This window comes from Pleuronectes platessa, chromosome 22 (assembly GCF_947347685.1).
Source record: "Pleuronectes platessa chromosome 22, fPlePla1.1, whole genome shotgun sequence".
NCBI lineage: Eukaryota > Metazoa > Chordata > Actinopteri > Pleuronectiformes > Pleuronectidae > Pleuronectes > Pleuronectes platessa.
This window is the reverse complement of record NC_070647.1, coordinates 17,668,838-17,695,679: the sequence shown is the minus strand read 5'-3', so window position 1 is coordinate 17,695,679 and position 26,842 is coordinate 17,668,838. Positions and strand designations below refer to the sequence as shown.

Here is a 26,842-nt window from a genome sequence, read left to right as displayed (position 1 = left end):
ACACTGACATGATTATCTTCATCTATATGTTTCAGCCTTATTTATAAACTGTTCACGACCACATCCTCTGACTTCCTGTTTCACTTATTTGCTTTTGCTTTAAGAGCAGTGATCCCATTCGTCTTTTTACGTTCTCCCTCCTCTTCCTCGTCTCCCCCTCTTCTTTCTTTAGATCTTATCTAATCGCTCTTTCCATTTTGTTTTCCCAACGGGTAGATTAGTTTTTTAAATATCAATCAAAATAAGAAAACCAGACAAATAGAAAATAACACTCTAATATTCATATTCAAGTGTTTTGTTCTCAGATTACACCCTTGACCAGTTTTTAATCTTTAATAAGTCTGGTGAAGGTTTGACCAAGGACCAGAGATGTCCTCTGGACGTCTTGTGGGACGTGTGACGGGACAAAGCAGCAGCCGAGAGGAGGATGTGAGGATCCTCACATCGAGTAAACATTAAACAAACAAATAAATGCAGCAGAAGGGAGGAATGTAAACGGAGCGCTGGCAGGAAGCCGGCTGACAGATCGCTGCTCTGGGATTACAACCAGTCACATGCTGCTTCTGACTGGGAGGATTGTCCCTGGGAGATGAGAGGCAGTGATGCAGATCAAATTGAAGCCTATAAATCAATATTAATACATTGTAATATTATAATAATTCTAATATTCTCTCAGCTTGTCTCTGTAGTTTGAGAGAAAAGGTTTTCAGGGTTATTATTTCACTTCACCTTCAATTATTTAAATTTATTTATTTTATTATTGTATTAAAACGTCTTTAAAGTTTTAAATTTCACTAGTGATGAAGAAAAATGTGAAGAAAATCTAAAATCATGTCAGATTTCCTAAAATCTTTCTTTACCTGAACACAGAGCCGTTAATTACAATTGCAGATACTTGCAGTAGGTTTATTATTATTATAACCTGTCGTATAATGATTGTGGACCCTGTGGTGAATCCAGAACTGACCCTGGATCAGAGCTTTGCTGCCCTGATGAACAAATATCCGACCTCAGCATCTGTGCCTCTTGTGTCATGAACTCTGAGAAACACTTCACAGACGACGCTCGGTTTCCAGTGGAACCAGGAGCACAGTGTGTGTCCCTGCTTGTGTCACGTTGTGTCTCACTGGAGTGTGTGTCCCTGCTTGTGTCACGTTGTGTCTAACTGGAGTGAACTGGGGGGGGGGGGGGGGGGGTTCTTAAACTCTGGGTCAGGACACAAACTGGATCACAAGCTTCTCTCTGATAGATCCACACGTCACAAGCTGCAAAATGGAAAATTTACTGTGACAATAAATGAATCTGCAGCTCCAGTGTTCAGATGTTTTATGATATTTAAAAATGTCTCTTCATCGCCCTCTGTCTGTTCAGGTGAGCAATGGATTCTTCACCTGGGGGAGTAACCTGTCCACGCTGTCCGACATCAACATCCGCATCCCGACAGGTACGACAACTCAGCAGACACACAACACAGGGCTCGGGTGAAAGATGAAGATCAAGAGAACAACAACAAAGTCACACTGAAGGAGGAGATCTGTTGGTTTTATGTTGTGCATCGTTAAAAACGTTCAAATGTACACAAATTATGTGAAATTTAATATTTAATATTTTAAGAACAAATCCAGCGTCGGCTCATATGTTTTTAAAAGTGTGAATGAATCAAACAGACCTGCAGTGAATGAGTCACACTCACATGTCACTGAAATACCAAGTGTCAGGAGACGAGGTTATTTACAGGAGGCTGCCAACAGATGGACCATGTAGTGTAACACACATACACACACAGACACACACACACACACACACACACACACACACACACTACAGTTACTCCATACAACTTGACACCAACACTCGGCAGATCAACAAATCTTGTTTGTGTCGGCGTAGTGTGATATCTAGTAAGTCACTTCTCAGCAGGAGATACGTGTGTGTGTGTGTGTGTGTGTCTGTGTGTGTGTGTGTGTGTGTGATTCAAGTTGTCCTTCAGTACGAGGATATTTTAGAAGTTTTTGCAGGTTCTTATTTCTTCATGAGGTTTATTTAGTGTTAGGATTTTGGGTTATTTAAATTTGATAATTGCAAATTTCAACATGACGTTACTGTGAATTTTCTATTTAAAAGCTTTTATGGGAAAATTTGCACTCAAATATTTAATTGCAATTACAAATAAATAAACCAGACAAGGTTATTGAACCTTTTCTCTTTCCTCAGGTCAGCTGACGATGATTGTGGGCCAGGTGGGTTGTGGGAAATCCTCCCTGGTGCTCGCCATGCTGGGTGAGATGCAGCCCATCGACGGAAGAGTCCACTGGAGCAAGTAAGAATCCCAGTAACACTTCTCCACAGAGTACCACGTCTTATACCAGGTTTTAATATCTGTTATAGCTTTTATCTCAGTATTTCCTCTGAAGGATCAAGGTTCTGGTGAAATGTGCGTTTTTAAAACTTCTATTTTGACTTGAGGTCACATGAGAAACTGCTGGAAGGAGACATTTTTATTTCTGTTTCCAGCTGCAGCTGCATTTTTATCTTTAAAGGAAGTTGATATTCAATTCTTAAAGATAAAACATCAGGGCTGCACACTAACCTCTGCCACGTGTCCAGATCTGCACCTCTATTCACCTGTCTGCCTGTACACTGGTCTACTGTGTGTGTGTCTGTGCGTGTGTCTGTGTGTGTTTCCTCACTTCCTGCCTTCTTGCCGTATCAGGCTGCCTGAAGGTCAGATGGGCCACGAGGGGAACATCAGGTACTTTCTCTCCGGTCTCTTCTTTCTGAAACAGAATCATTTACACAGATTTTTAGGTTTTAGCAGCTGAGATGAAAAAGTTGTGTATCATCGGGTTTAATGAGCTTGAACTGCGTTTAGTGAAAAGTAGAATTAAACCCTGAGAGAGACGAGAAACAGTTTAGTCTTGTTTTTCCCGTATTAGCCTTTGAGAACTTACTGAATTTACAGAATCCTTTGACCCGGGGCATCATCATCATTACACACACACACACACACACACACACACACACGCCCTGATGCTGATAACACACGAGTCATCACCGTGGAGGAAGCCATCAAACCTAATTACTGCAGACAGACGGTGACTCCATCTCCTCCACTCTTCAGTGGGAGGGAAGGTTGAACTGATTAACAGCTGGCAGACCACGCTCATGTCTTCATCGTCTGGATTCTGCTGTGAAAACACTTGTGTCCCCTTGTCCCTCTGTCCCTCCGTCCCTCCGTCCCTCTGTCCCTCTGTCCCTCCGTCCTCCTTCCATCCTTGTCTCCGTGTCTCTGTCCCGTTTGACTTTTCTCGAGCTCTTGACTTTTTCTCACATGTTTATTGAAACGTACTCGCAGCTGAGACTCACTCTAACACACTGACGTGATTTTGACAGTTGGTCAGAGACAGAGGAGTCTGACGAAGACGTCAGGAGGTACACCGCTCTTCTTCCTCGTTCTTCTTCCTCGCTCCTCTTCCTCGCTCTTCTTCCTCACTCTTCTTCCTCGCTCTACTTCCTCTGTCAGACCTGAAGTGACCCTTTGACCCCTCATCCAATCTCCCTGCATCTTTTTTTTTAACTCCATTTCTCTGACGCAGCGTCACGTTCATATGTGTGTGTTCAGAAACATCATCCTCCAGTGTGTGTGCTTGTGTGTTTGTGTGTGTTTGTGTTTGTTTTTGTGGAGTGAAGCCTCAAATATGTTGTTCTTTGTGTTGTTCTCAGATCAGACTCCCCGCAGTCATCGTTCTTGTTTATTTTTGTGTTGGTGTTGCTGCAGCTGCTGTTGTGGTTGTTGTTGTTTTTGTTATTGTTGTGTTACTGCGGTTGTGGTGATTTGCAGCTCATCTCTAACCCATGAACCATCCTTATCTCCCATATCTGACCCAAAATATTTTCCATGTTGCGTTGGAGTTTGTGAGCTTTAAACATATAATCCTCCTCCTCCTCCTCCTCCTCCTCCTCCTCATCCTCCTCCTCCTCCTCCTCCTCCTCCTCCTCATCTTCCTCATAAAGCTGAATGGAACAGAAGCACTGATCTGATTATTATTTTTTCTCCTGAACAGTCGTCTTCAGGAAACGGTGAAAGGCTGAAAATGCTTTAAAATTGTATACGTATATAGGAGGATATTGAAATGTTTTAATGTTTTGGTCTATAGGTATATTAAACAGTACAATATGTAGAATATGAATATTAAATGTATCTTTAGCTCAAACAAGAGACATGGAAGACAAAGTAAAACATCCCAGGAATCAGCTGTGAAGCTCCTGGAGGTGACCGGGGACAGAAGATCAGTGCTGCTGCTCCTGAGCTTTATGAAAACAGGACTTGTAGTTCTAACTCTTTCTCTCTGCCTCCGTTTCCCATGATGCATCCAGCAAGAACAGATACTCTGTGGCCTACGCTGCCCAGAAGTCCTGGCTGCTCAACGCGACACTGGAGGAGAACATCACCTTCGGGAGCCCGTTCAGTAAACAGAGGTAGAACAACAAGATTCTTTCGATATGAGGACATTGAGATCTTTTCTGAAATGAGTTCTCTCTGTGATAATTGTTGTTATTTGTGTTTCTCAGGTACAAAGCTGTGATTGAAGCCTGCTCTCTGCAGCCAGACATCGACCTGCTGCCTTTCGGAGACCAAACTGAGATTGGAGAGAGGGTAAGAAACATCTGTCGTGTTTTTAAAGATTTATCTTGGATTATCTTTCAAATCAACCCTTCAAAGTTACTAGTTATTATACAAAGAAGAAACATTTTCATTTAAATGCTTTTGATTTTGACTTGATCTGCGTTGTTCTTGTGGTTCAGGGCATCAGCCTGAGTGGAGGTCAGCGACAGAGAATCTGTGTGGGACGAGCTCTGTACCAGAACACCAACATCGTCCTCTTGGTGAGTTTCATATCTTACAAATGTACAAAATATTAAATATAATGTCTCTAACGTGTTTATTTGTTTTTAAGAAGAGGTGTAAGAATCGAGCCGAGAGGTTTTTAATAAACCTCAGTGTTGTGGAATTAGATGAATCTCCATTAGAAAGTATCTCCCTCTCTTTCCTGGGTTATCCTCATGTCCTCACTACATTTCTTTACGATGGACTGATCAGGCGTCTCTGTGTCATACAACATGTCGCCGGCCGCTGGGACGAGGAGGCGTCCGTGTCTCGCTCGCCTCTGCTGTCATGTGTTTATCTTTCCGCATAATTTCCTGTCGCCATCACAAACTCTAATTGGCTCTCAAGGCCACATTCCACTTTAAAAAGCCGTCAGTTCATTCTTCTGTGCACTCGTCACACTTTGAGTCTCGTTTGTCAGAGACGATTATTTCACCGCGGCTTCTTGTTTCCATACGTGATCTCAGCACTGGAATATAAACGTCATGAGATAACAGTGATCTTCACTAACAGGCTGGAGAAGATGGGCCCACCCAGCTCGACACACGTTAATGGAACAGAGCAGATTTATCACATCTGGCAGAGGAGCTTTAGTTCTGAGTGTTCGACAGTAAATCAACGGAATTTAATCACATGAATATATAAACATTTATCTCAGGGCTGTAGAGCAGGTTCTCCTTAAACCTCTTTATGAAGTGTACACGGGGAACTTAGCAGCTCGGCTCGCTAACGTCCACGTTAGATGTTCCATGATTTAAAACTGTTTATCCACCAGGTTGAAAGGATAATACTCAGTTTAAGTTTGAACCTGATAACGATCCGATGGAAATGTTGATCATCTTGGATGTTTGACGTCAACTTCGTCCCGTGTGCTAACGTGGAGGAGGTGGAGCTGAACCTTCATCAGGCATCCATCTTTGTTTACAGCTTTTAGTGTCGACTATAAATAAACTCCTCCCATCCTCTGAAGAAAACTTTCTGATTTCTTATATATCCTCCCCCCCTCTCTCCCTCTCTCCCTCTCTCCCTCTCTCTCTCTCTCTCTCTCTCTCATATCTTTCAGGACGACCCTTTCTCGGCGTTGGACATCCACCTCAGTGATCACCTGATGCAGGAAGGAATCCTCAAGTTCCTGCAGGACGATAAACGCACCGTGGTCCTGGTCACTCACAAACTACAGTATCTTATTCATGCAGACTGGGTAAGAACTATAATATAAACCACAAGAAACAGTTTACGGCACATCTCCGTGGTAGTTTGACTCCATCAGGTGTGATTTGATTGTTTTCTGTGTCTATTGGAAGATCATAGCGATGAAGGACGGCTCCATCCTGAGGGAGGGAACCCTGAAGGACATTCAGACTCACGACGTGGAGCTTTACGATCACTGGAAGACTCTGATGAACAGACAGGACCAGGAGCTGGAGAAGGTGAAGTGACTTCAGGAGACAGAGGAGGACATTTCCTCCAGTTGTCTCTGTTCTGATCCCTCGTGTCTCTGTGTGCAGGACATTCAGCAGGACAGTCAAACGACACTGGAGAGGAAAGTTCTGAGGAGAGCTTTCTACTCCAGAGAAGCCAAGATGGACGACGAGGATGAAGGTGATTGTGTAATTCTCGTTAAGGTTTTTGTCCGATAACCACAAAGACAAATGCAAACTGTGGGATTGCAGATTATTCGTTGTTCATCTGATTTTTCGTCTCATCAGAGGAGGAAGAGGAGGAAGAAGAAGACGACGACATGTCCATGACCACAAACAGACGATCAAAGATCCCATGGAGGGTAATCTGTCTGCAGCTGCTATAATTAGTTATTTGCTTTAGTTTTCTTTGCACCAATAAAGATAAATAATCCAAACTTCCTCCCTCTGTACGCGATGACACCGGCTCCTCCGTCTCAGGTGTGCTGGTGTTACTTGTCCTCCGGGGGTTTCTTCATGGTCTTCCTCATGGTGTCCTCCAAGCTGCTCAAACACTGCGTCATCGTGGCTGTTGACTACTGGTTGGCCCGGTGGACGTCCTCCAAGACCAACCTGACTGCGTCCAATGAAACCAGCAGCAACATCACCCTCCCCTGTTCTCCGGCGGCGGAGGTACAGACCGACCTCGTGGAACAGACCGGTTCTTACATCGTCAGTGATATAAACAGTAGCTCTAGATTTCTGAACTCGTACATTGTGTGTGTGTGTCTGTGTGTGTGTGTCTGTGTGTGCAACCCACAGGACGACTCCTATCTGCTGGTGTTCAGTATCCTGTGTGCGGCTGGGATCACGCTGTGCCTCATCACCTCCCTCACTGTGGAGTTCCTGGGCGTCTCTGCAGCCACCAACCTGCACCACAACCTGCTCAACAAGATCATCCACGCTCCCATCAGGTACACAACTACACAACTACACAACTACGCAACACAGAGACAGACACGGCTACGAGCTCAGTGTGGATCTGTCTTATGTCCCTTTGAATTAGAACAGTCACAGAGCACAAGGAGGGAAACAGGAGCAGCTTTAAAAGTGTGAATATTAGTTATTAGAACTTTTTGTTCTGTTGTTGTGTAGCTGCTGATGAACGAGTGATGGTGAATTATTGTGAGTGATGTCATTGTGATGTCTCTCCCTCCGACTCTCTCTCCTCCTTGGGCGGCGGCTCAGAGAGTGAAATTGAAAATAAAAATATCAGCACTGGACCAAACATCCAAAATGTGCGTCGTTGGTGTTGTCATGTTTTCCCCCCTACATCCATTTGTGTGTCTGTTGTCAGCAGGATAACACAAAATTCAGAATCCATTGGTTTTAAATGTGGTTTCATAGGGTTGTGGGTTTACTACCCCAATGTGCTCCGTGTCTCCTCAGGTTCTTCGACATCACTCCTCTGGGGCAGATCCTCAACAGATTCTCAGCTGACACCAACATCATCGATCAGGTGGATGAGTGACAGCCTCAGAACAGACCACATCTCATTGGATCATTTGTAGACACTGTGTAGTTGTGTAGTTGTGTAGTTGTGTCTTGACGCTGTTGTCTCTCCTCCCCGTCTCCGTCTTGAAGCACATTCCCCCGACACTGGAGTCGCTGACGAGGTCCACGCTGCTCTGCCTGTCGGCCATCGGGGTCATCTCCTTCATCACTCCTGTGTTTCTGATCGCTCTGGTTCCTCTGGGCATCGCCTTCTACTTCATCCAGAAGTACTTCAGAGTGGCGTCCAAGTGAGTCCGCACGCTGGTTAATGTCTTCAACACGTGTTTGCATGTATAGGCCCGTTGAAAGAGTTTGAACCCGTGACCCTGTGGCCCCTCAGGGACCTGCAGGACCTGGACGACTCCACCCAGCTTCCTCTGCTCTGTCACTTCTCTGAGACGGCTGAGGGGCTCACCACAATAAGAGCATTCAGGTACGACTCCCGATGAGCATGGCTGAAACCATAATGATTATTATTGGTCGTCCACTGGTGCTGTACTTTATCCAGTGGTTAATGATGTCAGCAGCAGTGGTATCCAGTATCATGACCAGGGGTGTAGCAACAGGGTGGACGAAGCAGGGCATCGCTTGGGGCCCCGAGCTGGTTTTATTTTTATACTCAGAGAGTTGCATCCCAAACCACATGCACTCACTGCACTTTTCATCATTTCATGTTGAAAATGATTTGAACATTGCAATGACGTGGTATCGTGTGCTTCCTGTCATGTCCGGCCCCCTGCTCCCTTTTGCCCGGGGCCCCTAAACTCTCCTGAAGCCTCCCTGGTCATGAGAACACACTAACATGGCAACAGACATGTACTCAAGTTTAATAATGTGTCTTCCCAGCAGCAGCTGGTATAGAACCAGTAGCTGTTAAACCAGTGTGAGCAGTTGTGTGTCTTCCCTTGTTTAAGTGTATTAGTTTGAACTCATGTTGTCGTATCCTCTTGTATTTCTGTCTTCACCCTCGTTCCCATCGTCGGTCTAATCCAACATTAAACAGCTCTCACGCTTTTTTTCCTCCTCTCTTCCCCGAGGACATCCGCACACACATACACACACACACACACACACACACACACACACACACACACACACACACACAGAAACAGTGAAGCTGCTGTTGAGACAGATTCTTGGCGCTCGTGGGACAGTTCTCATTATCATTGTCCAAACCCCCCGTCTGGTTTGGACTACAGAGATTTACCACCAGAACTCAGACTCTTGTTCTGACTCAACTTCGATCTCTCATTTCATCCGAGATTCAACTTGTGTTCATGTTTGTGTCAGTTTGTCGTTGAGGCTTAAACACGGAGTGTAAACAAAGATGGACGACGGGGGCTTCACTTCCTCCTGTTGCCCAAAATGAAGCCAAAATATCTTGAACCACATCTGTGAGATACTGACGACCTTAAACCACAGCAACGTATACTGGCTTGTGTCCCATCTGCTAACACGGAGGCCGCAGGGTGTTTGATAATACCGCTGCCAGCCTCTAGGGGGCGATCCAGATGAGTTTTGGCTTCATGTCAAGTCGTCCATCTTTAGGAGTTGTTCTAATCTACGTTTAAATGTCTCCAGACACGAGGCTCGTTTCAAACAGCGGATGCTGGAGCTGACGGACACGAACAACACGGCCTACCTGTTCCTGTCGGCCGCCAACCGCTGGCTGGAGGTCCGCACGGTGAGAGACCTCCTTGTGATTGAGACTCTTTGTTTCCTGACGTGTGGACAGACGTTGTCTCTCCGTGAGGACGTATCAACCACGTTGTCTTGTTGTGTCCCCCGGCGTGCAGGACTACCTGGGGGCGGTGATCGTGCTGACGGCGGCGGGAGCGTCCATCTGGAGTTCAAGCTGTGGAGGCATGCTGGGACTCGGACTCACGTACGCCCTCACGGTGAGTTCTCCTGCTCGCACGTTTAATCACAATGTCTCGTTTTTATTCCTCCGTTGTGTTTTCATGTTGTGCGTGCTCACGTCCCGTTGTTGTGAACTTTGTTTATCAAGAACGCTGACAGGGACTTTCTTCAAACTTGGTGCAAACGTTCAGTTTGACTAAACGATGAACTGATTAGAATTTGGTGATGGAAGGTCACTTTTATTTTGGCGTCTAAGTCTAACTTTCTCTATTAAAGTACCAGACCACTGTGCTTGAAGTTTACAGCACATGATTTAAACTAGTTGTTCATCCAATTCGATTATTATATATATATTTTAAAGACTTTTTTTGTCTATCAGTACTTACTGGCCCCTTGTGTCTCTTTCTGTGCAGGTCACCAACTACCTGAACTGGGTCGTGAGGAACCTGGCCGACCTGGAGGTGCAGATGTCGGCGGTGAAGAAGGTCAACAGCTTCCTCAGCACCGAGTCGGAGAACTACGAGGGAACGATGGGTAACTGAGCCGACAACCATCTGATAGAGCAACAAACCAAGAAGATAGAAAATCAAAAGTTTCACATATTAACACATTTCTTTTACTAATCTGCTGAAACTTCATTATAAGAATAGAATAAGTAGATAAATCTCATTTAAACCTTCATATTCACAAAAAACACAAACATTGGATGTGAAGCTGATTTTATTTCAAAGAGGTGATGTGTTAATGGTTCCTGATTTACTCAGTGGAACAGAAGTTTGATTTCATGTTTTTATGAGGCGCTCTGTTGCTATGATGAAATACAAACGCTGGGCTAATCTTTTCCTAAAGGGCCGATAACGTTTCATGGTTTCAGCCGTTATATCATCTGCCTCGTGTCATCGAGATTACGAATATCCACCGAAGCCAAATCACATCCCAGCGAACCTTGAACAAAAAAGGAAAAGTCTGAAGTGACTTTGCAAAGAGCCAGAAGCTATTTAAGGAAACATGATGAGTTCAATTCCTGAGCTTAAAACAAAGTGAAGGAGACGAGAGAAAAGAGATTTTACTAAATATCAGCCAGTGGAGTTCAGAAAAAGGTTTTCCACTGAAACCTCAGTGACCGAGAAGAGTTCTGCTCCTCTCTGACATCATGGAAGCTTCCAGCAAAACACAATGCATCATGGGAAGTGTAGGACCCTGCGTTCTTGGCCCTTGACCCGCTCTTGAGGTTAAGAGGTTCAGTGTTTGAGGGAAAACTCTGCCAGCGTATATATCTGCAGTGTTATGACTTGGTCCACATGTTTCTATATGTCCCTGTTTACACCAGGAGGGACGGGAACATACACAACTGTCCTCTGTGGACGAGCTCTCACGCTGCAGGGTTCAAACCTCTCTCTCCCTCTCTCTCTCTCTCTCTCTCTCTCTCCCTGCAGACGCCTCTCAGGTGCCCGAGGACTGGCCCCACGACGGGGAGATCAAGATCCAGGACCTGAGCGTGCGCTACGACCCGATGCTCAAACCGGTGCTGAAGCACGTGAACGCCTACATCGAGCCGGGCCAGAAGGTAACTGACTGGATCTGGAGACGCCGCTGGGCCCGTTGTAGTTTGAGGACTCCGGGGTTAGAAGGTTTTACTCTAGTGCTTGTGTAAGAGTTGGAGGTCGAACTCTCAGGAGCAGCTCCAGGTAATTTTAGGTGGTTCACACGCTGCCGATAAGAAACGGGGATCGAACATCACACTGAGGTGACGGAGCAGCGCCGAGCGTCCCTGTGCACAAAGGAATGAAGAGACAGGAGGGACGTGAGGTTTCCTGTCCTCTCGTCTGAAAGAGACACGACACGAAATCAAATCGATCAAAAACATGAAACACAAATTCTCTCAATGTGAAAAGTCGTTTTAATGAAGCTGCTGGTTTGTGCTGCTTTCATCTGAAACGTCTGAATCTCATGTGAGAGAACTGTTGTTAAAACGTGAAGCTTGGACTTCACGAGCCTCCGTCTGACCTTTGACCCCGAACCAGCTCCTCACACACGAGTGTCACGTCTCACCGTGGTGTCGCACTGCAGCTTATTGACTCCTCCCCCTCCTCCTGATAGGTTGGAATCTGCGGCCGCACGGGCAGCGGGAAGTCCTCCCTGTCCCTCGCCTTTTTCAACATGGTGGACATCTTCGAAGGTGGGTGTGTCAGGTTGTCTTTTCTCCACCTCCTCTTGGTTTCTGTCCTTGTGCTATGTCTCATCCGTCCTTGTCTCTGTGTCTCTCTCTGGTTTCATATGTTTATGTCTTATTTCTCAATTTTTTTACCCCGATCAGCTCCTGACCCTGAATCTGTCTTTGCCATATTTGCCCCGAGCAGTGATTCCTTACAGTCGCTCTCTTCTGGTATCTTGAGGGATCTCACGCTGCTCGTGGTGTTTTTACTCCTGGCTCATGTCACTCTGTTAACTCTGAACATTATCACCCAGAGAGTTTACATGTTCCTTTTATCAAATCTGAAGTAGGACTCATAAACCTCCTCAGCCTCCAAACTGTAAATCTGGAGGTTGGTCTGATGGATCCACACAACGTTAAGTTCCTCACCTGCAACATTAAGAAGCATTAAAGCTGAAATGTTTACACCCGAATATTCACCAATATAATCCACCAAACTTCAGATTATCAGCTAAAAACTGTATAAATTGACTATATATGAGTTTTAGCTCTAAGCGGAGCAGCACTGGAGGTAAACTGGGGAAAGTGTCTCCCTCTGAACTTCCACTGTCCTCCGACGTGTATGTTTACGTTGGAGGAAAAGTTTATTTAACGGTTCCTCGTGTATCTGACGTCTTTTCAAACACGGCTGCAGGTTTCCTCTAAGTGAGAGTCCTCTGCTCCTTTTGTTCTTCGTGTGTCTCCTTCTCCTTCTCCTGTCCCGTGGAGAGGACATGAAGAGGATCAGGAGACGTGACCCACTTTCCTCACGTGTTTTCAAACTCTCTCTCTCTCTTTTATTTAAAAAAGACGGCAGCCGCGATGTCCTAAAACCGTCTTTGTTATTTATTGGATTTTAAAAGCAAGTCGTAATCGCACCGTTGTGTTTGTATCTGCTGCTTCGAGGCAGATTAACCTGACAGTCACTTTTTCCATTAACACACAGACACACACAGACACACACAGACACACACACGCACACAGCTGGGCAGACGTCTCCTGTCACAGTAAATTAGGACGTTTGTTTCAGCAGCGTTTCCTTATAAAGCAGTGAAACAAACCCAGAGCAGCGTCGCGGTGAAAACGGTCCTGACTGAAACGACAGGAACTTTTTTTTACATTGTGATAAAATAAACAAAACAAAAACTTATTCAAGATGTTGTGGTACGAGGGAAGAATTTTGAAAAGATAATTTCTAAATGAAAGAACAGCGTGTTGTTGTCACTGAGGTTTTATTGAAGAAAGGACATTTTGAAGTTATGTATTTTGAGAAGAAAAAGTCCTAATTTGGTAAAAATGAAGTTTGCTGCTGAGAGAATCTTTGCTGGTTTTCCAGGAAAGATCGTCATCGACGGGATCGACATCTGTAAACTTCCTCTGCCGACTCTGAGGTCGAGACTCTCCATCATCCTCCAGGACCCCGTGTTGTTCAGTGGATCCATAAGGTGCACACACACACACACACACACACACACACACACACACACACACACACGTCCCTTTGATAACCTCAGCCTTCCAGAGCCTTTTTTGTCCTGAAAGACGTTGGTCACATGACTTCCCAGCTGTGGGGTTAGTGGTTGAAAACCCAGTGGGAACTCTGGCCGGGTCCTAATCTGACTCTTGTGGCCGACGTCATGGGCTCCGTCACGCACGCACAACCTCTGTGTGTTTGTGTGGCTCCATGATACAGTGACTGTGTTAGAGAAGACAAAGAGCAAGTGCTATTTGTTTGGACAGATACGTGGGTGTGTGTGTGTGTGTGTCTGTGTGTGTGTGTGAGAGAGATGGGGGGGTTGTCATCTCGGTGTTTCCACCAGCTCTTGTTTATGTGAACATAAGCCTCGGGGTGAATGGTCGACAGTAACTGTTTCACACTGTCCTCACGTTCTCACACACACACACACACACACACACACAGACACACACACACACTTTCAGTAGTAGCACGTAGCAGATTTGTCATATTGTGAATAACTCTACTGTTAATTTAATGACGATAAACAGGAATGAATCAAGTTTTACACCAACACTTCATAACTAAAATAACATTATAAACCTCTGAATGACTAAAGCTGTTTCCAGACCTGTGGATGCTCTGGAGTTTTATGTCTGAGTCAGTTGCTCTGGATATTTTCTGGAACTTTTCCTGCAGCCCACTGGGAAATATACAGAAGGAAAGTTCCCAGAAAAGTTCCCAGTGAGTGAGTGGAGTCAATGGAGGATTGATGAGGTTTCTAACAGGTGACAAACGTGAAACTAGAAGAACACAAAGATCGTAGATGACAATGTTTCGAGACGCTGCTGCTCTACCGAGACAAAAACACAAGATGGCGGCGTTCGTATCTGTGATATTCTGCCCTAATCTCTTGATAGTGGATAGAAGAGGAAGTGGAGAAGTGTCAGCTTTATATACAGTATAATAACACAAAGTATCATAAGACATAAACTCACAGTTTAAATGATGTCCCTGTTGCAGGTTTAATCTGGATCCAGAGCGGACGGGCACTGATGATCGACTCTGGGAGGCTCTAGAGATCGCCCAGCTGAAGAACATGGTGAAGGCTCTGCCTGGAGGACTAGGTACTGCAATCAACGTCCGCATCAAATGAGTATCGCAGTTGAATTGTGTTAGTTGTGAGTCTGTGGTTGTGTGTTTGTGTTCAGATGCCGCGGTGACAGAGGGAGGTGAGAACTTCAGCGTCGGTCAGCGGCAGCTCTTCTGTTTGGCTCGAGCCTTCGTGAGGAAGAGCAGCATCCTCATCATGGACGAGGCTACAGCTTCTATCGACATGGCCACGGTGTGTGTCTGTGTGTGTGTGTGTGTGTGTGTGTCTGTGTGTGTTGTATATTTGTTACTCTACGGAAACAAATAGAAAACCCAGAGTAATTTCTATGTTTCTTCGCAGGAGAACATTCTACAGAAAGTTGTGATGACGGCGTTCGCAGATCGAACAGTCGTCACCATCGCAGTGAGTCGTCCGTCTGCTCATGTTGTTGTTAATAAAGTTTGTTCAGAGCTGATGGATTCAGGCTCTTTATCTCTGAGCTTCTCTGTTCTCCTGTTTCTCTGTGTTCTGTGATTCTCTCGTTTTCTGCTCCCACTTTCTTCTTCTATCTTTGTTTTCATCCCTCCTTCTTCTTCTATCTTTCTTTTTTACCTGTAATTACCTCTCTGTTCTCTAATTTAATTGTTTCTTTACATTTCTTCTTTTTATCATTTCTTCCTCCCCTTTCATTCCTCTTTGCTCCATCTATCTCTTATCCACGTTGTTGTCCTTCCCTCTCCCCTTGCTCTTCCACCTCTCCTCGTCCTCTTCCTCCTCTTCCACCTCTCCTCTTCCTCCCCTCCTCTTCCTCCTCTCTTTACCCTCGTCCAGCACCGTGTGGCCTCCATCCTGGAGGCGGAGCAGGTGCTGGTCTTCTCCTCTGGGATCTTGGTGGAAAGTGACTCGGGTCCCAGTCTGCTAGCACAGCAGGAGAGTCTCTTCAGTGTGCTAGTGAGGACTCACAAGTAGACCCGGATCGGCCCGGACCACTTCGGCTCAGCTCTCCTCTTCCTCTTCCTCTTCCTCCCTGTCCTCCACCTGTCTCTGTTTATTTTCCCGGCTGAGTCGGAGCTGGAGGCTGACTCTGGGTCTGCTGAAGCCTTAACACCACTGACAGCCTGGTTGGTACCGGAGTGAAAAACGCTGCATGCACTGTTTCCTGAAATTCTCATTGATTTATTAAATTAATTATGTGGGAGCACAACAGTCTGAGTCGGTTGATCCAGACATTCTCTGGAGTTCATGTCTGAAATCATATTTGGGTGTCAGCCCCATAAATGTGACTGTTGGATAGTTTGCTCTGGATTGTTTTTGTCTGACGGGTTTAAAACACAATTTTAACGATTATTTAAAAATAATATACTCGATAATGATCTTTATAATTAGTATAAATGTGTTTTCTATGATTGTGGTCATTGACTTCTCACCCTGTGTCGTCCTCCAGCACCGAGTCCAAACCATCCTGAAGGCCGACCTGGTCATCGTGATGAAGCGAGGGAACATTCTGGAGTACGACAAACCCGAGACTCTCCTGGAGCAGGAGGGGGGGATGTTCGCCTCGTTCGTCAAAGCCGATCTGTAAACACATGAGGAGGCGGCGTCCGGATCTATGAATCAAAACTTCTGTGACGCTAAAACTCGCCAGAGAAGCAAATAACGAGGAGAAGCTTTTTCTGTGGAGGAGGAAACACCGGAGGTCACTTCCTCTCTGATGCTTCACATCAGTTATTATGATCATCTGCTCCATCGGCTGATTCCTCCTGTTTTCACATCGACATGAAGAATTGAGCTGAAGCACTTAAACAAGTTTTTCAGATTCAGAGAGATTTTTATGTTCTCTGATCAGAAACATTTTTATCAACCATAGTTAAAATAGAAATGGGAATAATCAGAATAAGAAACTGTTCAAACTAGTGAAAATTACTTTTTAACATCAAACTCTTCAAGAAGAAAATTGGAGGTCTCAGATAAATACTTTTTTACTTTGGTTTTGGTGTTTTGGAATTTTCCTGAACATCAGGATAGAAATTATGATTTCAATGAGATTTCACTTCAGGTTTTTATTAAATCCCTTTAAACTTTGTACAGACTTCAGAGTTAATTCAATAGTTTCAGTTTGAGCTGAACTTTTAAATCCTGAATCTTTTTTTTTACGGAACTTGACTGAAAAGTCTTTAATTATCTTGTGTAAAAATATTCTTTTGAATTTATCACCACATGTATCAGTTTACGCTCGATCACTTATATTATGCAACAATAAGGACAAGAGAAGTTTATATCTAGTTTTATTTGAATCCTGTTTTATATGATTGAATGTACAATCTGTTTCACTGTAAAGGATTTAAATCTTAATATTTTAAACCCAGGTGTAGAACCTGCTGCATTTTTAGACACAGAAGTAAAAGTATTATATCACAGTTGTGTTCAGAAAAGACTTTGATGAACAGTTTGTTGTTAAACCGACGAAGAAGGAGAAACGCTCATCGACTCGTACCTTCCTCCTCCGAACGGGTTCCACTGAGGAGTTCTACGTTGGGGGATTTGCCGCCATCTTTTTTAGTTTGGAGTATTTCTGCAACCAACATGGACATCAGACCTTTTTTTTAAAGTCCTTGTTCTGACTTGCGTCTCTTCCCAGTTCTCCAGGACGAGCTCATCTCTCAGCTGCAGCCATTTTTGATATAACTGCAAATCTACAGTTATCTTAAAGGGTTTTTTTATTGCATTGATAAATGTATTTTTCACAGGTTTGCTGTTTTAGTTCCAAAATAAATCAAGAATTTCTTTATTCAGTAAATAGTGAAATTAGGATTTTAATTTGTGAAAATGCCTTTAAAAGCAGAAGATTTGTAAACGTGTGGATTTTACTTCCAGCTCTGTCACTGTTCTATCGGTTGTATTTCTATGTTTCACTAGTACAAACACTGAAGGGTGTCGCGGCTCGGTCCGACGCCGGCGAACCCGCTGTCTGTCTGCCGTCGTGCTTTGCTGAACCCTTTTATCGTCGGGGGGGGGGGGGGACGATAGACGGTGAAACACGAGCTCCCGTTGACCCGAGAGGTCGATCAGGACTGAGAGTGAGACGGTGACGCAGAGTCGATCCAGAACAAACTGAAATGACAGAAACCGTCTTTGAGAGAAAAGTATTCAACGTCTTATTTTGACATTTCAGTTCGGTGACATCTGCTAACATGGAGGAGACAGGTTTTATGACCTATACTGCTGCCAGCCACCAGGGGGCGATTGAGATGGTTTGGCTTCACTTTCTCGGCGCCGTCATGTCGTCCATCTTCATTCTCAGTCTACGATTTACTTTTTTCACTTAAATTAAATCTTCCTGTCGTATTATTGGAGGAATTGAGCTCAACTATAATGTTATAATGTTATTTCCATTTATAGTTTTTATAATGATATCTACACATATACATATTTCTAACAAAGAAAAAACTAAAGGGACAAATTCACAGGTTTCACAGTCGGAGTCGATCTGAAAACTTGTTTCTTCAGTTCTTCTAGAATCCCTGGTTCTGTGGCTCTGTCTCTTTTTTTAATATCGTTTATTGATTAATTCTTTTCTTTTCAACTTCCTTTTTAAACTAAACAGAATTTCTCTCACGTGTTTTAAACGAAGCTGCAGTTTGTTTTTCTCTTTTCTCTTTTCTGCTCAAATTCAAACCTGAAACTCAGATTTGTGCCAAATGAAGAAAAAGCACAAAATGAAGTCGACACGAACTCTATCAGAACTTTGACGACTGTTTTTATTCTTCCTCTTAAAATCACATGACTGTTAAATAAACATGATTTTCAGCTGCAGATGAAGTTTAGTTAATTTTTTTAAGTGTGTACATGTACAGTTTGTAGGAGCCTGTGAATCCAGGAGTTTTTAAACTTATACAAACTCTTATATTATTATGATTCTGTGTGCCTGAGTTTTTTACACTTGAAATGAAAATAAAAATGTTTTTGAGTGAAGTGAAACTTTGTCTCATTAAACTTACACCACACACACACACACTGACTGTGTACTGTTAAACAGCGCCCCCTGGTGACTCAGAGTCGAACTGACTAATACATACATTCATAATTAAAAAGACCAGTGAAGAAAGAATTAAATATAAGTTGACATTTACAAATACGCAGCATTTGGCTTTTAAAGCTTAAAATAAAAATGTAATCATAATGTGAATTTTCATTGTTTTGTTAAGTTTCTAAAGATTTAGTTTAGTTCTTATTTTTAATTTTAAAAAGTAAAATCTGAAGTTTCTCTTCATTTTTCAGTTTTACTCTTTGATTTTATTTAATTATCCAGATGTGAAACAGAAGCTGATAATTAAACACAAAGTAAAAGTCACATCTTTCCTAAATGCTGCTGTTTATTTCCTGTTTGATTATATTCGCCAACAACATTTATTTGAATATGATTATTATCAATTACTGCATCGTCAGAAAAGAAGCTAAGCAAAGGAGAACAAAATAAGAACAACAGTCATAATTAAATGAAGTGCACAGTAATATATTCTTTTATTTATTAGTTTTCCTCCTGAAACCCTTAAAAAGTAGAAGTAATATGAAGATTTGTGTGAACTTGATGCTTTTGTGTGAAAAACCAACTGAATGAAATCTTCCAACATTAATGATTCAAGGGTCAAACCGCTGATTGGACTCACGGCGCTGTGCGTAAAAGTCATGCGCATCGGCTGAGGCGTGATTCGTTTATTTATAAAGACTTTTACGCGTCGTGTTCTGGTTCAGTTCACAGTCCCGTGTTTCCCGGTGGTGGCTGATCGGTCCTGGGAGGCAGCAGCTCCGGATCTGAGCGCCTCTGGACTCTGGAACTTGTCCTACGTCAACAGGGGAGCGCAGCGCGTCGCAGCCCTCAGAGGAGACGCAGCAGAGGCGGTGCGCAACGGCCACAGCCGGACATCTCCAAATGTCACCGGACGCAGAGGAGTGCGCGAGTCTCTGAGCGTTTCTCCTGCAGGTGGACATGTTTGGACCGCGCGTAAAGACGCACTGAACAGAAGATTCGACGTCTTTTCCCTGCAGCTGAGGACGAAGGAGCAGGATGTTGGCGAGGAAGAGCATCATCCCGGAGGAGTTCGGTCTGCCGGGCCTCGCCTCCCGCATGCCCCGCAAGCCGGTGTTCAGGGACCGCGTCAACAAGGCGCGCTTCATCGCCAAGAACGGCGCGTGCAACCTGGCGCACAAGAACATCCGCGAGCAGGGCCGCTTCCTGCAGGACGTGTTCACCACGCTGGTGGACCTGAAGTGGCGCTTCACGCTGGTCATCTTCACCACCACGTTCGTCAGCAGCTGGCTCCTCTTCGCCATGAGCTGGTGGCTCGTGGCCTTCTCGCACGGAGACCTGGACGCGGACCTCAACAAGACGCGCTGCGTCACCGAAGTCAAGTAAGAGACACAACAGATTGTGGGTCTTTATCAAAGTTTAATTTGTCGGTTTCATGTGTTTGGTGACACTGGAATTCTTCTTCTCCTCCATCTTCACTTCATCTGAGCTTTCCAACTCCCTCCTCTTCCTCTTTCTACTCTTCTTCTACCTTCTCCTGTTCTTGTCCTCATCTTCCTCCTGCTCTTCAACCTCCTGCTCTTCTTTCTCCTGGTCTTCTACCTCCTCTTCCTCCTCCTTGTCCTCTTCATCTCAACACCTCTATCTATCTTTGTTTAAACTCGACAGAGGAAGAGGAGGGGGGGGGGGGGGAGAAAAATACATTAGTTGTGACAGGAAGTTATGAGGGAGGGAGTGTGAGTCTTCTTTGCTCCCCCCCTCATCCCCAATCCTTCCTTGTGTCTTCCCTCCCTCCTTTCCATTTATTTGTCAGTGACCTTCTTCTTCATCTTCTTCCTCTTCCTCCTCCTCTTCATCTCCTTCCGCTGCTCAGCTGTGGCGACTTGTACGTTTGCATCAGAAGATTTTACACTTACTTTATATTTCTACCCCCCCCCCCCCCACACACACACACATTTATACTTCACTACACGTATTTAACATCTAAACTCACTTTTCAGATTTTACATTCAAACTTAAAGCTGCAAAACACTTTAATCAGTTTGAGGCAGAAGTTAATTTACAAAAAGCAAAGATTTGAGAAAAGATTTATGCAGCAGGATTTTGTGACTTTTCTTTTTTTGATCCATTAACCATCTCACGACCTCTCCGATTTATCTCGTGACCTTTTGGAAGGATCCAAATAATTATAAATAACGGGGTCAATTTCATAGAGAATTTAAAGAGAGAAAAACATTTAAATAAAGTAAAATAGCTCTAATAAACTAGTGCTTTTAATAATGAATCATTCATCAGGTTCATCAAACTGTGAGAGACTCTCTCTGTTCCCCGCAGGTCGTTCACGTCGGCCTTCCTCTTCTCCATCGAGGTGCAGGTGACCATCGGCTTCGGGGGACGGATGATCACGGAGCAGTGTCCCATCGCCATCACCGTCCTCATCACGCAGAACATCGTGGGACTCATCATCAACGCCGTCATGCTGGGTAACACTCACACACTGTCTCTCATCCAGCAGGAATCAGACGCACACAGGTGGATGATTGACCTTTGGAGGTCGCTGATACCAGAGCAGTGATGTTTGTTGTGTTCCCCTCCTGAAGGTTGTATCTTCATGAAGACGGCTCAGTCCAACCGGCGAGCCGAGACCTTGATCTTCAGCCGTCACGCCGTGATCGCCGTCAGGAACAACCGCCTCTGCTTCATGATCCGAATCGGAGACCTGAGGAAGAGCATGATCATCGGAGCCACGGTCCGGCTGCAGGTGATTCCTCAGTCCAACACACACAGGAGTTTAAAATCTGATGAAAACACTGAGAGCTGGTTCTTGGGTGTTGATATGTCTGAGGGATGATCATAAAATCATACGAATTAAAATATAGGTCAAAGAATTCAAGTTAAATGAGAAAATTACCAAGGGGCGGTGTGGCCTAGGGGTTAGAGTGGTCGTTCCCAACATGAAGGTTGCCGGTTCAATCCCCACCCTTCCCCATCTGCATGCCGAAGTGTCCTTGGCAATATATTGAACCCCTAAAATGGCCCCTCATAAATGTTAAATCTATTATTTGTAAGTCGCTTTGGATAAAAAAGCCAAATGACATGTAAAGACTATCTGATAAATTTCCAAATCATCAGGTGAAGCTGTGATTTCTGCAGCTCTCTTGCGCCCCCTGCAGCTTGAACACTTCTAATGTTACCTTTAACCAAGTGTCAAACTTTTTAAAACCTCTGTTCTGATCATTTTTAACTTGTACATTATTATTTGTTCTAATAAAATGATGACTCTTTGTGTGGGGGGGCAGGTGGTGAGGAAGACGACCACACCCGAGGGGGAAGTGATCCCCATCCAGCAGATCGACGTGCAGACGGAGAGCGCCGTGGCGAGCAACAGCCTCTTCCTCCTCGCTCCGCTCATCATCTGCCACACCATCGACAGGAGCAGGTACTGACCAGTACTGACACACACCCGCTCTGAGGTCTGAGAACCACAGACACACTTTCTCTCTGCTCCTCTATTTCATCTGAACAACTTTTACTCCTTCGTTAGTTCATCCAAAATAACGATAAAGTTTTGACACAACATTTTTGACTGTTCACAGTTTGTTGAGAAGAAAGATGGAAATCAACAGATTAATTTATTACTCACTGTGTCCCCCTGCTGGACACAAACAAAGCAACAGCAAGAATCAACTCTGAACTCACTTTATTCTCTACCTGTTTAATTTACGCTGCTCAGAAGAACTTTGTTATAAGACTCACAACTTTTAGATTTAAAATATTATATACAAAATACACACAGACACACACAAACACACACACACACACAGATGTAACGTGTGTATTCTCTGCTCTCAGTCCGCTGTACGACCTGTCGGCCATGGAGCTGCAGTGCAGTGACCTGGAGGTGATCGTCATCCTGGAGGGAGTGGTGGAGACCACCGGGATCACCACCCAGGCCCGGACCTCCTACGTCTCCGAGGAGATCCAGTGGGGTCACCGCTTCGTTCCCATCGTGACAGAGGAGGACGGGGTCTACTCCGTGGACTACTCCAAGTTTGGCAACACAGTCAAGGTGAGAGACGTTAAGGGAACTATTGTCCTGACCTCCAGCTGACCTCCAGCTCCTATCTGACCTATTCCAACCTGTCCTGCTCTCCCAGGTGACCACGCCGCTGTGCAGCGCCAGGGAACTGGACGAGAAGCCGTCCATCTTGATTCAAACTCTGCAGAAGAGCGAACTGTCGCACCAGAACTCGCTGAGGAAGCGTAACTCCATGAGGCGCAACAACTCCATGCGTCAGAACGCCGGGAGCAGCGGGAGCCTGCGCAGGAACAACTCGGCCAAGGTCCAGTTCTTCACGCCGGGCGACGGAGGCCAGAACCTGAACAACGTCACCTGACATGAGGCCCTGCTCCTATTGGCCGCCCTGCTCCTCCTGGGGGGACGCAGGGCGGTGGGTGTCGGCCTCTCTCCGGCTCTGATGGGACTCGACCTGTTTCTGTTATCTGTCCTATCCCAACACGGCTGCTGATGATGTCACTCCGTGGTTACACACACGGAGTGACATCATCAGATAAGGATCCTACACAGTCTTTTATATTTGATCAAGAGTCCAGTTCGTCCTCAGAGGGATTTAAAGTCTGTACATCAGCACTTTGATGTCTAATAAAGTGGAGTTTGAAAAGATAGTTCTGACCTGATGGTCGAAGAATGTGATGGACACATGTCACTAAACCCCCCCCCCCCCCGCCCCACCACCAAGTTTATTTTGTGTGCTCGTCTGGAGATTGTTTATAAAACCATCAGATGATCGTGTGTGGACGTAACGTGTGTTTCCCAGTTTCTTATTTGCTGAAACGAGCCAGATTGTTTTTGTTTACTTGTCACATTCACTTTGAAAATGTTTCACATTAATAGATTCATGGAAAAACTATGAAAACTTTATTAGATAATAAAAATGATTGGTAGTTGAAGCTCGTTTGTCAATTAGATTTTTTCATATTTAGCTTAACGCTGCTGACTCGACTTCACTGAAGTGACGAAGACTCAGATGTGATGGAGACGATGATCTGCTTGTACAGGAAATGAAGCTTCACCTGCACAAACACTGGGAAGTCACTACCAGTGTTAACAACTGGGAATCAATACATCAATCAATCAATCAACCAATCAATCAATCAATCAATGTTTGTGTTGTGTTGTGTGGTATGACAATACATTTACTCACTTCATATTTTTCCGTATTTGACCTAAACAAATTATCAGATATTCATTTAGTTTAATACAACAAAACAAAAGCATCTATCTTTAAAAATGTGTTCGTACAAGTGTTTAAAAATATATAGAAATACAAACATGAAGATATATATAATTGCACCAATGAATAAATTCTGTACAAACACATCATGGGATCTTGTTGTTTATCTTTATTAACAGATTATAAAATATATTAAATGATTAATAATCATCAACTTAAAGAGAAAAGGGATTAATTAAACATAATTAAGCTTCTGTTTCTGTATCCGTTCCTGCGTTGCAACCGCGTGCTGTTTATGGTGTCGTACCCGGAAGTGTGGCCGGAAGTACCTGAGCGGTGAAGAAGCACCAACATGGCCGGTTGTTTTCTACCCAGAGCGGCTGGTTTGTTTCAGCTCCGCCGGACAACGACGCTTCTCACCGGGACCAGGTTTTACCGGGGAACGGAACCGGAGCCGCCGACGCTGAAACAGCAGAGCGACGGAATAAGGTGCAGCAGTGAAATGTGTCCGTCCTCTGTTTACAAACAGGAGGTCAAGTGTGGAAACGACAGATTTAACAAAATAATAAAGATTTAAACATCATCAAAGAGTTTTATAGGCTCGATCAGGACTTCAATACACATGATGAGGTGTCAGAAGAAATTCGGCACACATGTCATTCCCAAATAATGTTGAAATCTGCAGAACTCTCTATTTCAACATTGAGATGTCACATTATTCTTTTAGCACGTCAGTGAGAAAATATTTGTCCAAAGTTTGGATTAAAACTAAAAACTAAGGGTCACTAATCTTCTGCTGTTCACTGGTAAAGTGTGAAGTGACTGAACTGTAGTTAAATCTAATTCTGTCGTCTCCTGTGTTTGTTGTGCAGCGTCGTTATGATATTACACAATAATGTTGTCGTCTTTTCTGTTTGTACAAGGAAATAAAAGAGTGTAGAGGAGAAATGTGGCTGTGTATCAAATGTCTGTATGAAAAGACCTTTGTCTGAAGCCTCATGAAATACATAATCATTGAGAACAGGAAGTGATAAAGTGTTAATAGATGTGATGTCGTCTTTTTCTGTTTCCAGGAGAATAATATTGAACAATCCCAAGAAGAGAAATGCTCTGTCTCTGTCCATGTTGGAATCTCTCAGAGAAAACCTGGTCACTGACGTGGACAGTGACGACCTCAGAGTTATTATCATATCAGGTAAGAGCTTTTTGATATATGTGTGTGTGTGTGTGTGTGTTAGAGAGGGAGAAACAAGTGGGTCTGATTGTGTTTGTGTGTTTCAGCCAAAGGTCCAGTGTTTTCCTCCGGACACGACCTGAAGGAGCTGACGTCCGCTCAGGGACGAGAGTATCACACCAAGGTGTTTCACACCTGTGCTGAGGTAAATGGTTCTGTCCTTACAACCACACATCAACCTCTTTACTATTTATTAAATTAATAAATAAATGCAGTTTAACCGGTAAGACTAAATATTATTTTTTTATTTTATTTTTCAATTAGTGATGATGTCAGACCTAAGAAAGAAAAACTGTATGACAAGAAATAGTTGATGAAATTTATAAATGCTCATATTTAAAGAAAGCTATAACAAATAAATATTCTTTAGTGAAACACTCTACTAGTGTCATCTTTCATTTGCTAATAGATACAATTTATTGTTTCAGAATCGTTCATATTATGACATACACTATTCAAAATGAATAATTATATATCACTAACTTTTGTTGACAAAGTGATGTTACTGTATAAATTATTATATTTCCTGATATTCAAAACATCCTTCAATTGACCAATCACTTTGTTATATATTCTAGTAATGACGTCATCAGGAGCTTTGAGTATTAATCATTAACTGTTTGTCAACAAGTGTCTGAAGCCTGTATTCTCTGTAGTGACCAGCAGGGGGCAGCTCCCCTGGTCGTTTCAGTGGAAGTCAATGATCACAGGGACAAGATGTCCACCGTGTCTCTTCTTCAGGTGATGTCTCTGATACAAGACATACCCGTCCCGGTGGTTGCCATGGTGAACGGCGTTGCCACGGCGGCGGGCTGCCAGCTTGTGGCCAGCTGTGACATCGCCGTGGTGACGGAGCAGTCCACCTTCGCCACGCCGGGGGTCAACGTTGGTTTGTTCTGCTCCACGCCGGCGGTGGCCATCGGGCGAGCGGTGCCGCGGAAAGTAAGTGCTGAAGCTACTGAAGGTCACTTTATAATAATAATAATAATAATAATAATAATAATTTCATTCCTAATTGATTAATTGATTGATCTGCAACCATTCTAATTGATTTTATGAAGCTATGTTCCAGTTTCAGGCTCCAATTGGTTTACACCTTTTCTCTTTTCACCAGGTGGCGATGGAGATGCTGTTGACTGGGGATCCCATCTCGGCCCATGATGCCTTGCTGCACGGCCTGGTCAGTAAGGTGGTGCCAGAGGAGCGACTGGAGGAGGAGACGCTGGCCATCGCCCGGCGGGTGTGTCAGGCGAGCCGACCGGTCGTGGCCCTCGGAAAAGCCACTTTCCAGAGGTCAGAGTTTTTATCAGATGCTTTTTAATTAGTTTTCTTTCTGGTTATTGTGTTTTTAGAGTTTCACATGTTTTTCCTTTGTTTCCCATGAAGACAAATGGCTCAGGGGCGAGATGCAGCGTACGCCACCGCCTCCAAGGTGATGGTGGACAACCTGGCCCTGAGCGACGGGCAGGAGGGGATCCGAGCCTTCATAGAGAAACGCAAACCGGTGTGGAGCCACAAAGCAGAACCGGCTCACGACTGAAGGAGAAGGTTTGATCCCAGCACGTCACTGCAGTGATGGACGCTTCATCCTGATTGGTGCACATGGTTTTGGTGATATATGAATATCACCAGGCCTGAGTCAGCGATCGGGACATTGTGAACATGGAAGAGTTTTTAATTTGAACCATGAGACCTTTTCATATTGAACCTTTAATAAGCTGCTGAGTGGAGACAAGTCACCATCCAGACTCAAGATGATGATGATATAACAGACTCATTATTACAAAGAATGCTGATTGATGTATAATATTTGTAAAATGATAAATGCAATAGAGTTACTTTCTAAATCGTTTTGCTTGTTTTGTTTTAATTGTCTGATTT

At 44.2% G+C, this 26,842-nt stretch overlaps 3 protein-coding genes across 4 annotated transcripts in view; all 3 read left to right on the top strand.

The window, feature by feature from the left end:
- Positions 1-18,423, top strand: part of abcc9 (ATP-binding cassette, sub-family C (CFTR/MRP), member 9) — a 28,732-nt gene extending 10,309 nt beyond the window's left edge. The window contains exons 17-41 of the mRNA XM_053415244.1: positions 1,372-1,444; positions 2,215-2,320; positions 4,378-4,479; positions 4,573-4,657; positions 4,807-4,887; positions 5,952-6,089; positions 6,193-6,318; positions 6,397-6,490; positions 6,598-6,671; positions 6,790-6,981; positions 7,111-7,262; positions 7,738-7,807; positions 7,933-8,090; positions 8,183-8,275; positions 9,424-9,526; positions 9,639-9,740; positions 10,116-10,236; positions 11,139-11,269; positions 11,803-11,881; positions 13,233-13,341; positions 14,376-14,479; positions 14,564-14,697; positions 14,806-14,868; positions 15,277-15,396; positions 15,890-18,423. Of these exons, the coding sequence (XP_053271219.1) occupies positions 1,372-1,444; positions 2,215-2,320; positions 4,378-4,479; positions 4,573-4,657; positions 4,807-4,887; positions 5,952-6,089; positions 6,193-6,318; positions 6,397-6,490; positions 6,598-6,671; positions 6,790-6,981; positions 7,111-7,262; positions 7,738-7,807; positions 7,933-8,090; positions 8,183-8,275; positions 9,424-9,526; positions 9,639-9,740; positions 10,116-10,236; positions 11,139-11,269; positions 11,803-11,881; positions 13,233-13,341; positions 14,376-14,479; positions 14,564-14,697; positions 14,806-14,868; positions 15,277-15,396; positions 15,890-16,027 (2,748 nt within the window). The 3' untranslated portion in view covers positions 16,028-18,423. The remainder of the gene's footprint in view (positions 1-1,371; positions 1,445-2,214; positions 2,321-4,377; positions 4,480-4,572; positions 4,658-4,806; positions 4,888-5,951; positions 6,090-6,192; positions 6,319-6,396; positions 6,491-6,597; positions 6,672-6,789; positions 6,982-7,110; positions 7,263-7,737; positions 7,808-7,932; positions 8,091-8,182; positions 8,276-9,423; positions 9,527-9,638; positions 9,741-10,115; positions 10,237-11,138; positions 11,270-11,802; positions 11,882-13,232; positions 13,342-14,375; positions 14,480-14,563; positions 14,698-14,805; positions 14,869-15,276; positions 15,397-15,889) is intronic.
- A 689-nt stretch (positions 18,424-19,112) lies between these two features.
- On the top strand, positions 19,113-23,443 carry kcnj8 (potassium inwardly rectifying channel subfamily J member 8). The gene is made up of 6 exons (XM_053415237.1): positions 19,113-19,854; positions 20,807-20,955; positions 21,073-21,233; positions 21,772-21,911; positions 22,325-22,541; positions 22,630-23,443. The coding sequence occupies exons 1-6, from the start codon at positions 19,511-19,513 to the stop codon at positions 22,867-22,869; spliced, it is 1,251 nt and encodes a 416-aa protein (XP_053271212.1). The 5' UTR covers positions 19,113-19,510; the 3' UTR covers positions 22,870-23,443.
- A 599-nt stretch (positions 23,444-24,042) lies between these two features.
- On the top strand, positions 24,043-26,808 carry echdc3 (enoyl CoA hydratase domain containing 3). Of its 2 annotated transcripts, none has more exons than XM_053415242.1 (6): positions 24,043-24,216; positions 24,801-24,922; positions 25,009-25,106; positions 25,703-25,903; positions 26,076-26,254; positions 26,348-26,808. In XM_053415242.1, the coding sequence occupies exons 1-6, from the start codon at positions 24,080-24,082 to the stop codon at positions 26,499-26,501; spliced, it is 891 nt and encodes a 296-aa protein (XP_053271217.1). In that variant the 5' UTR covers positions 24,043-24,079; the 3' UTR covers positions 26,502-26,808. The 2 variants fall into 2 exon arrangements, with proteins under 2 accessions (XP_053271217.1, XP_053271216.1); XM_053415241.1 differs by having other exon boundaries at positions 25,679-25,903.
- Positions 26,809-26,842: the final 34 nt, after the last annotated feature.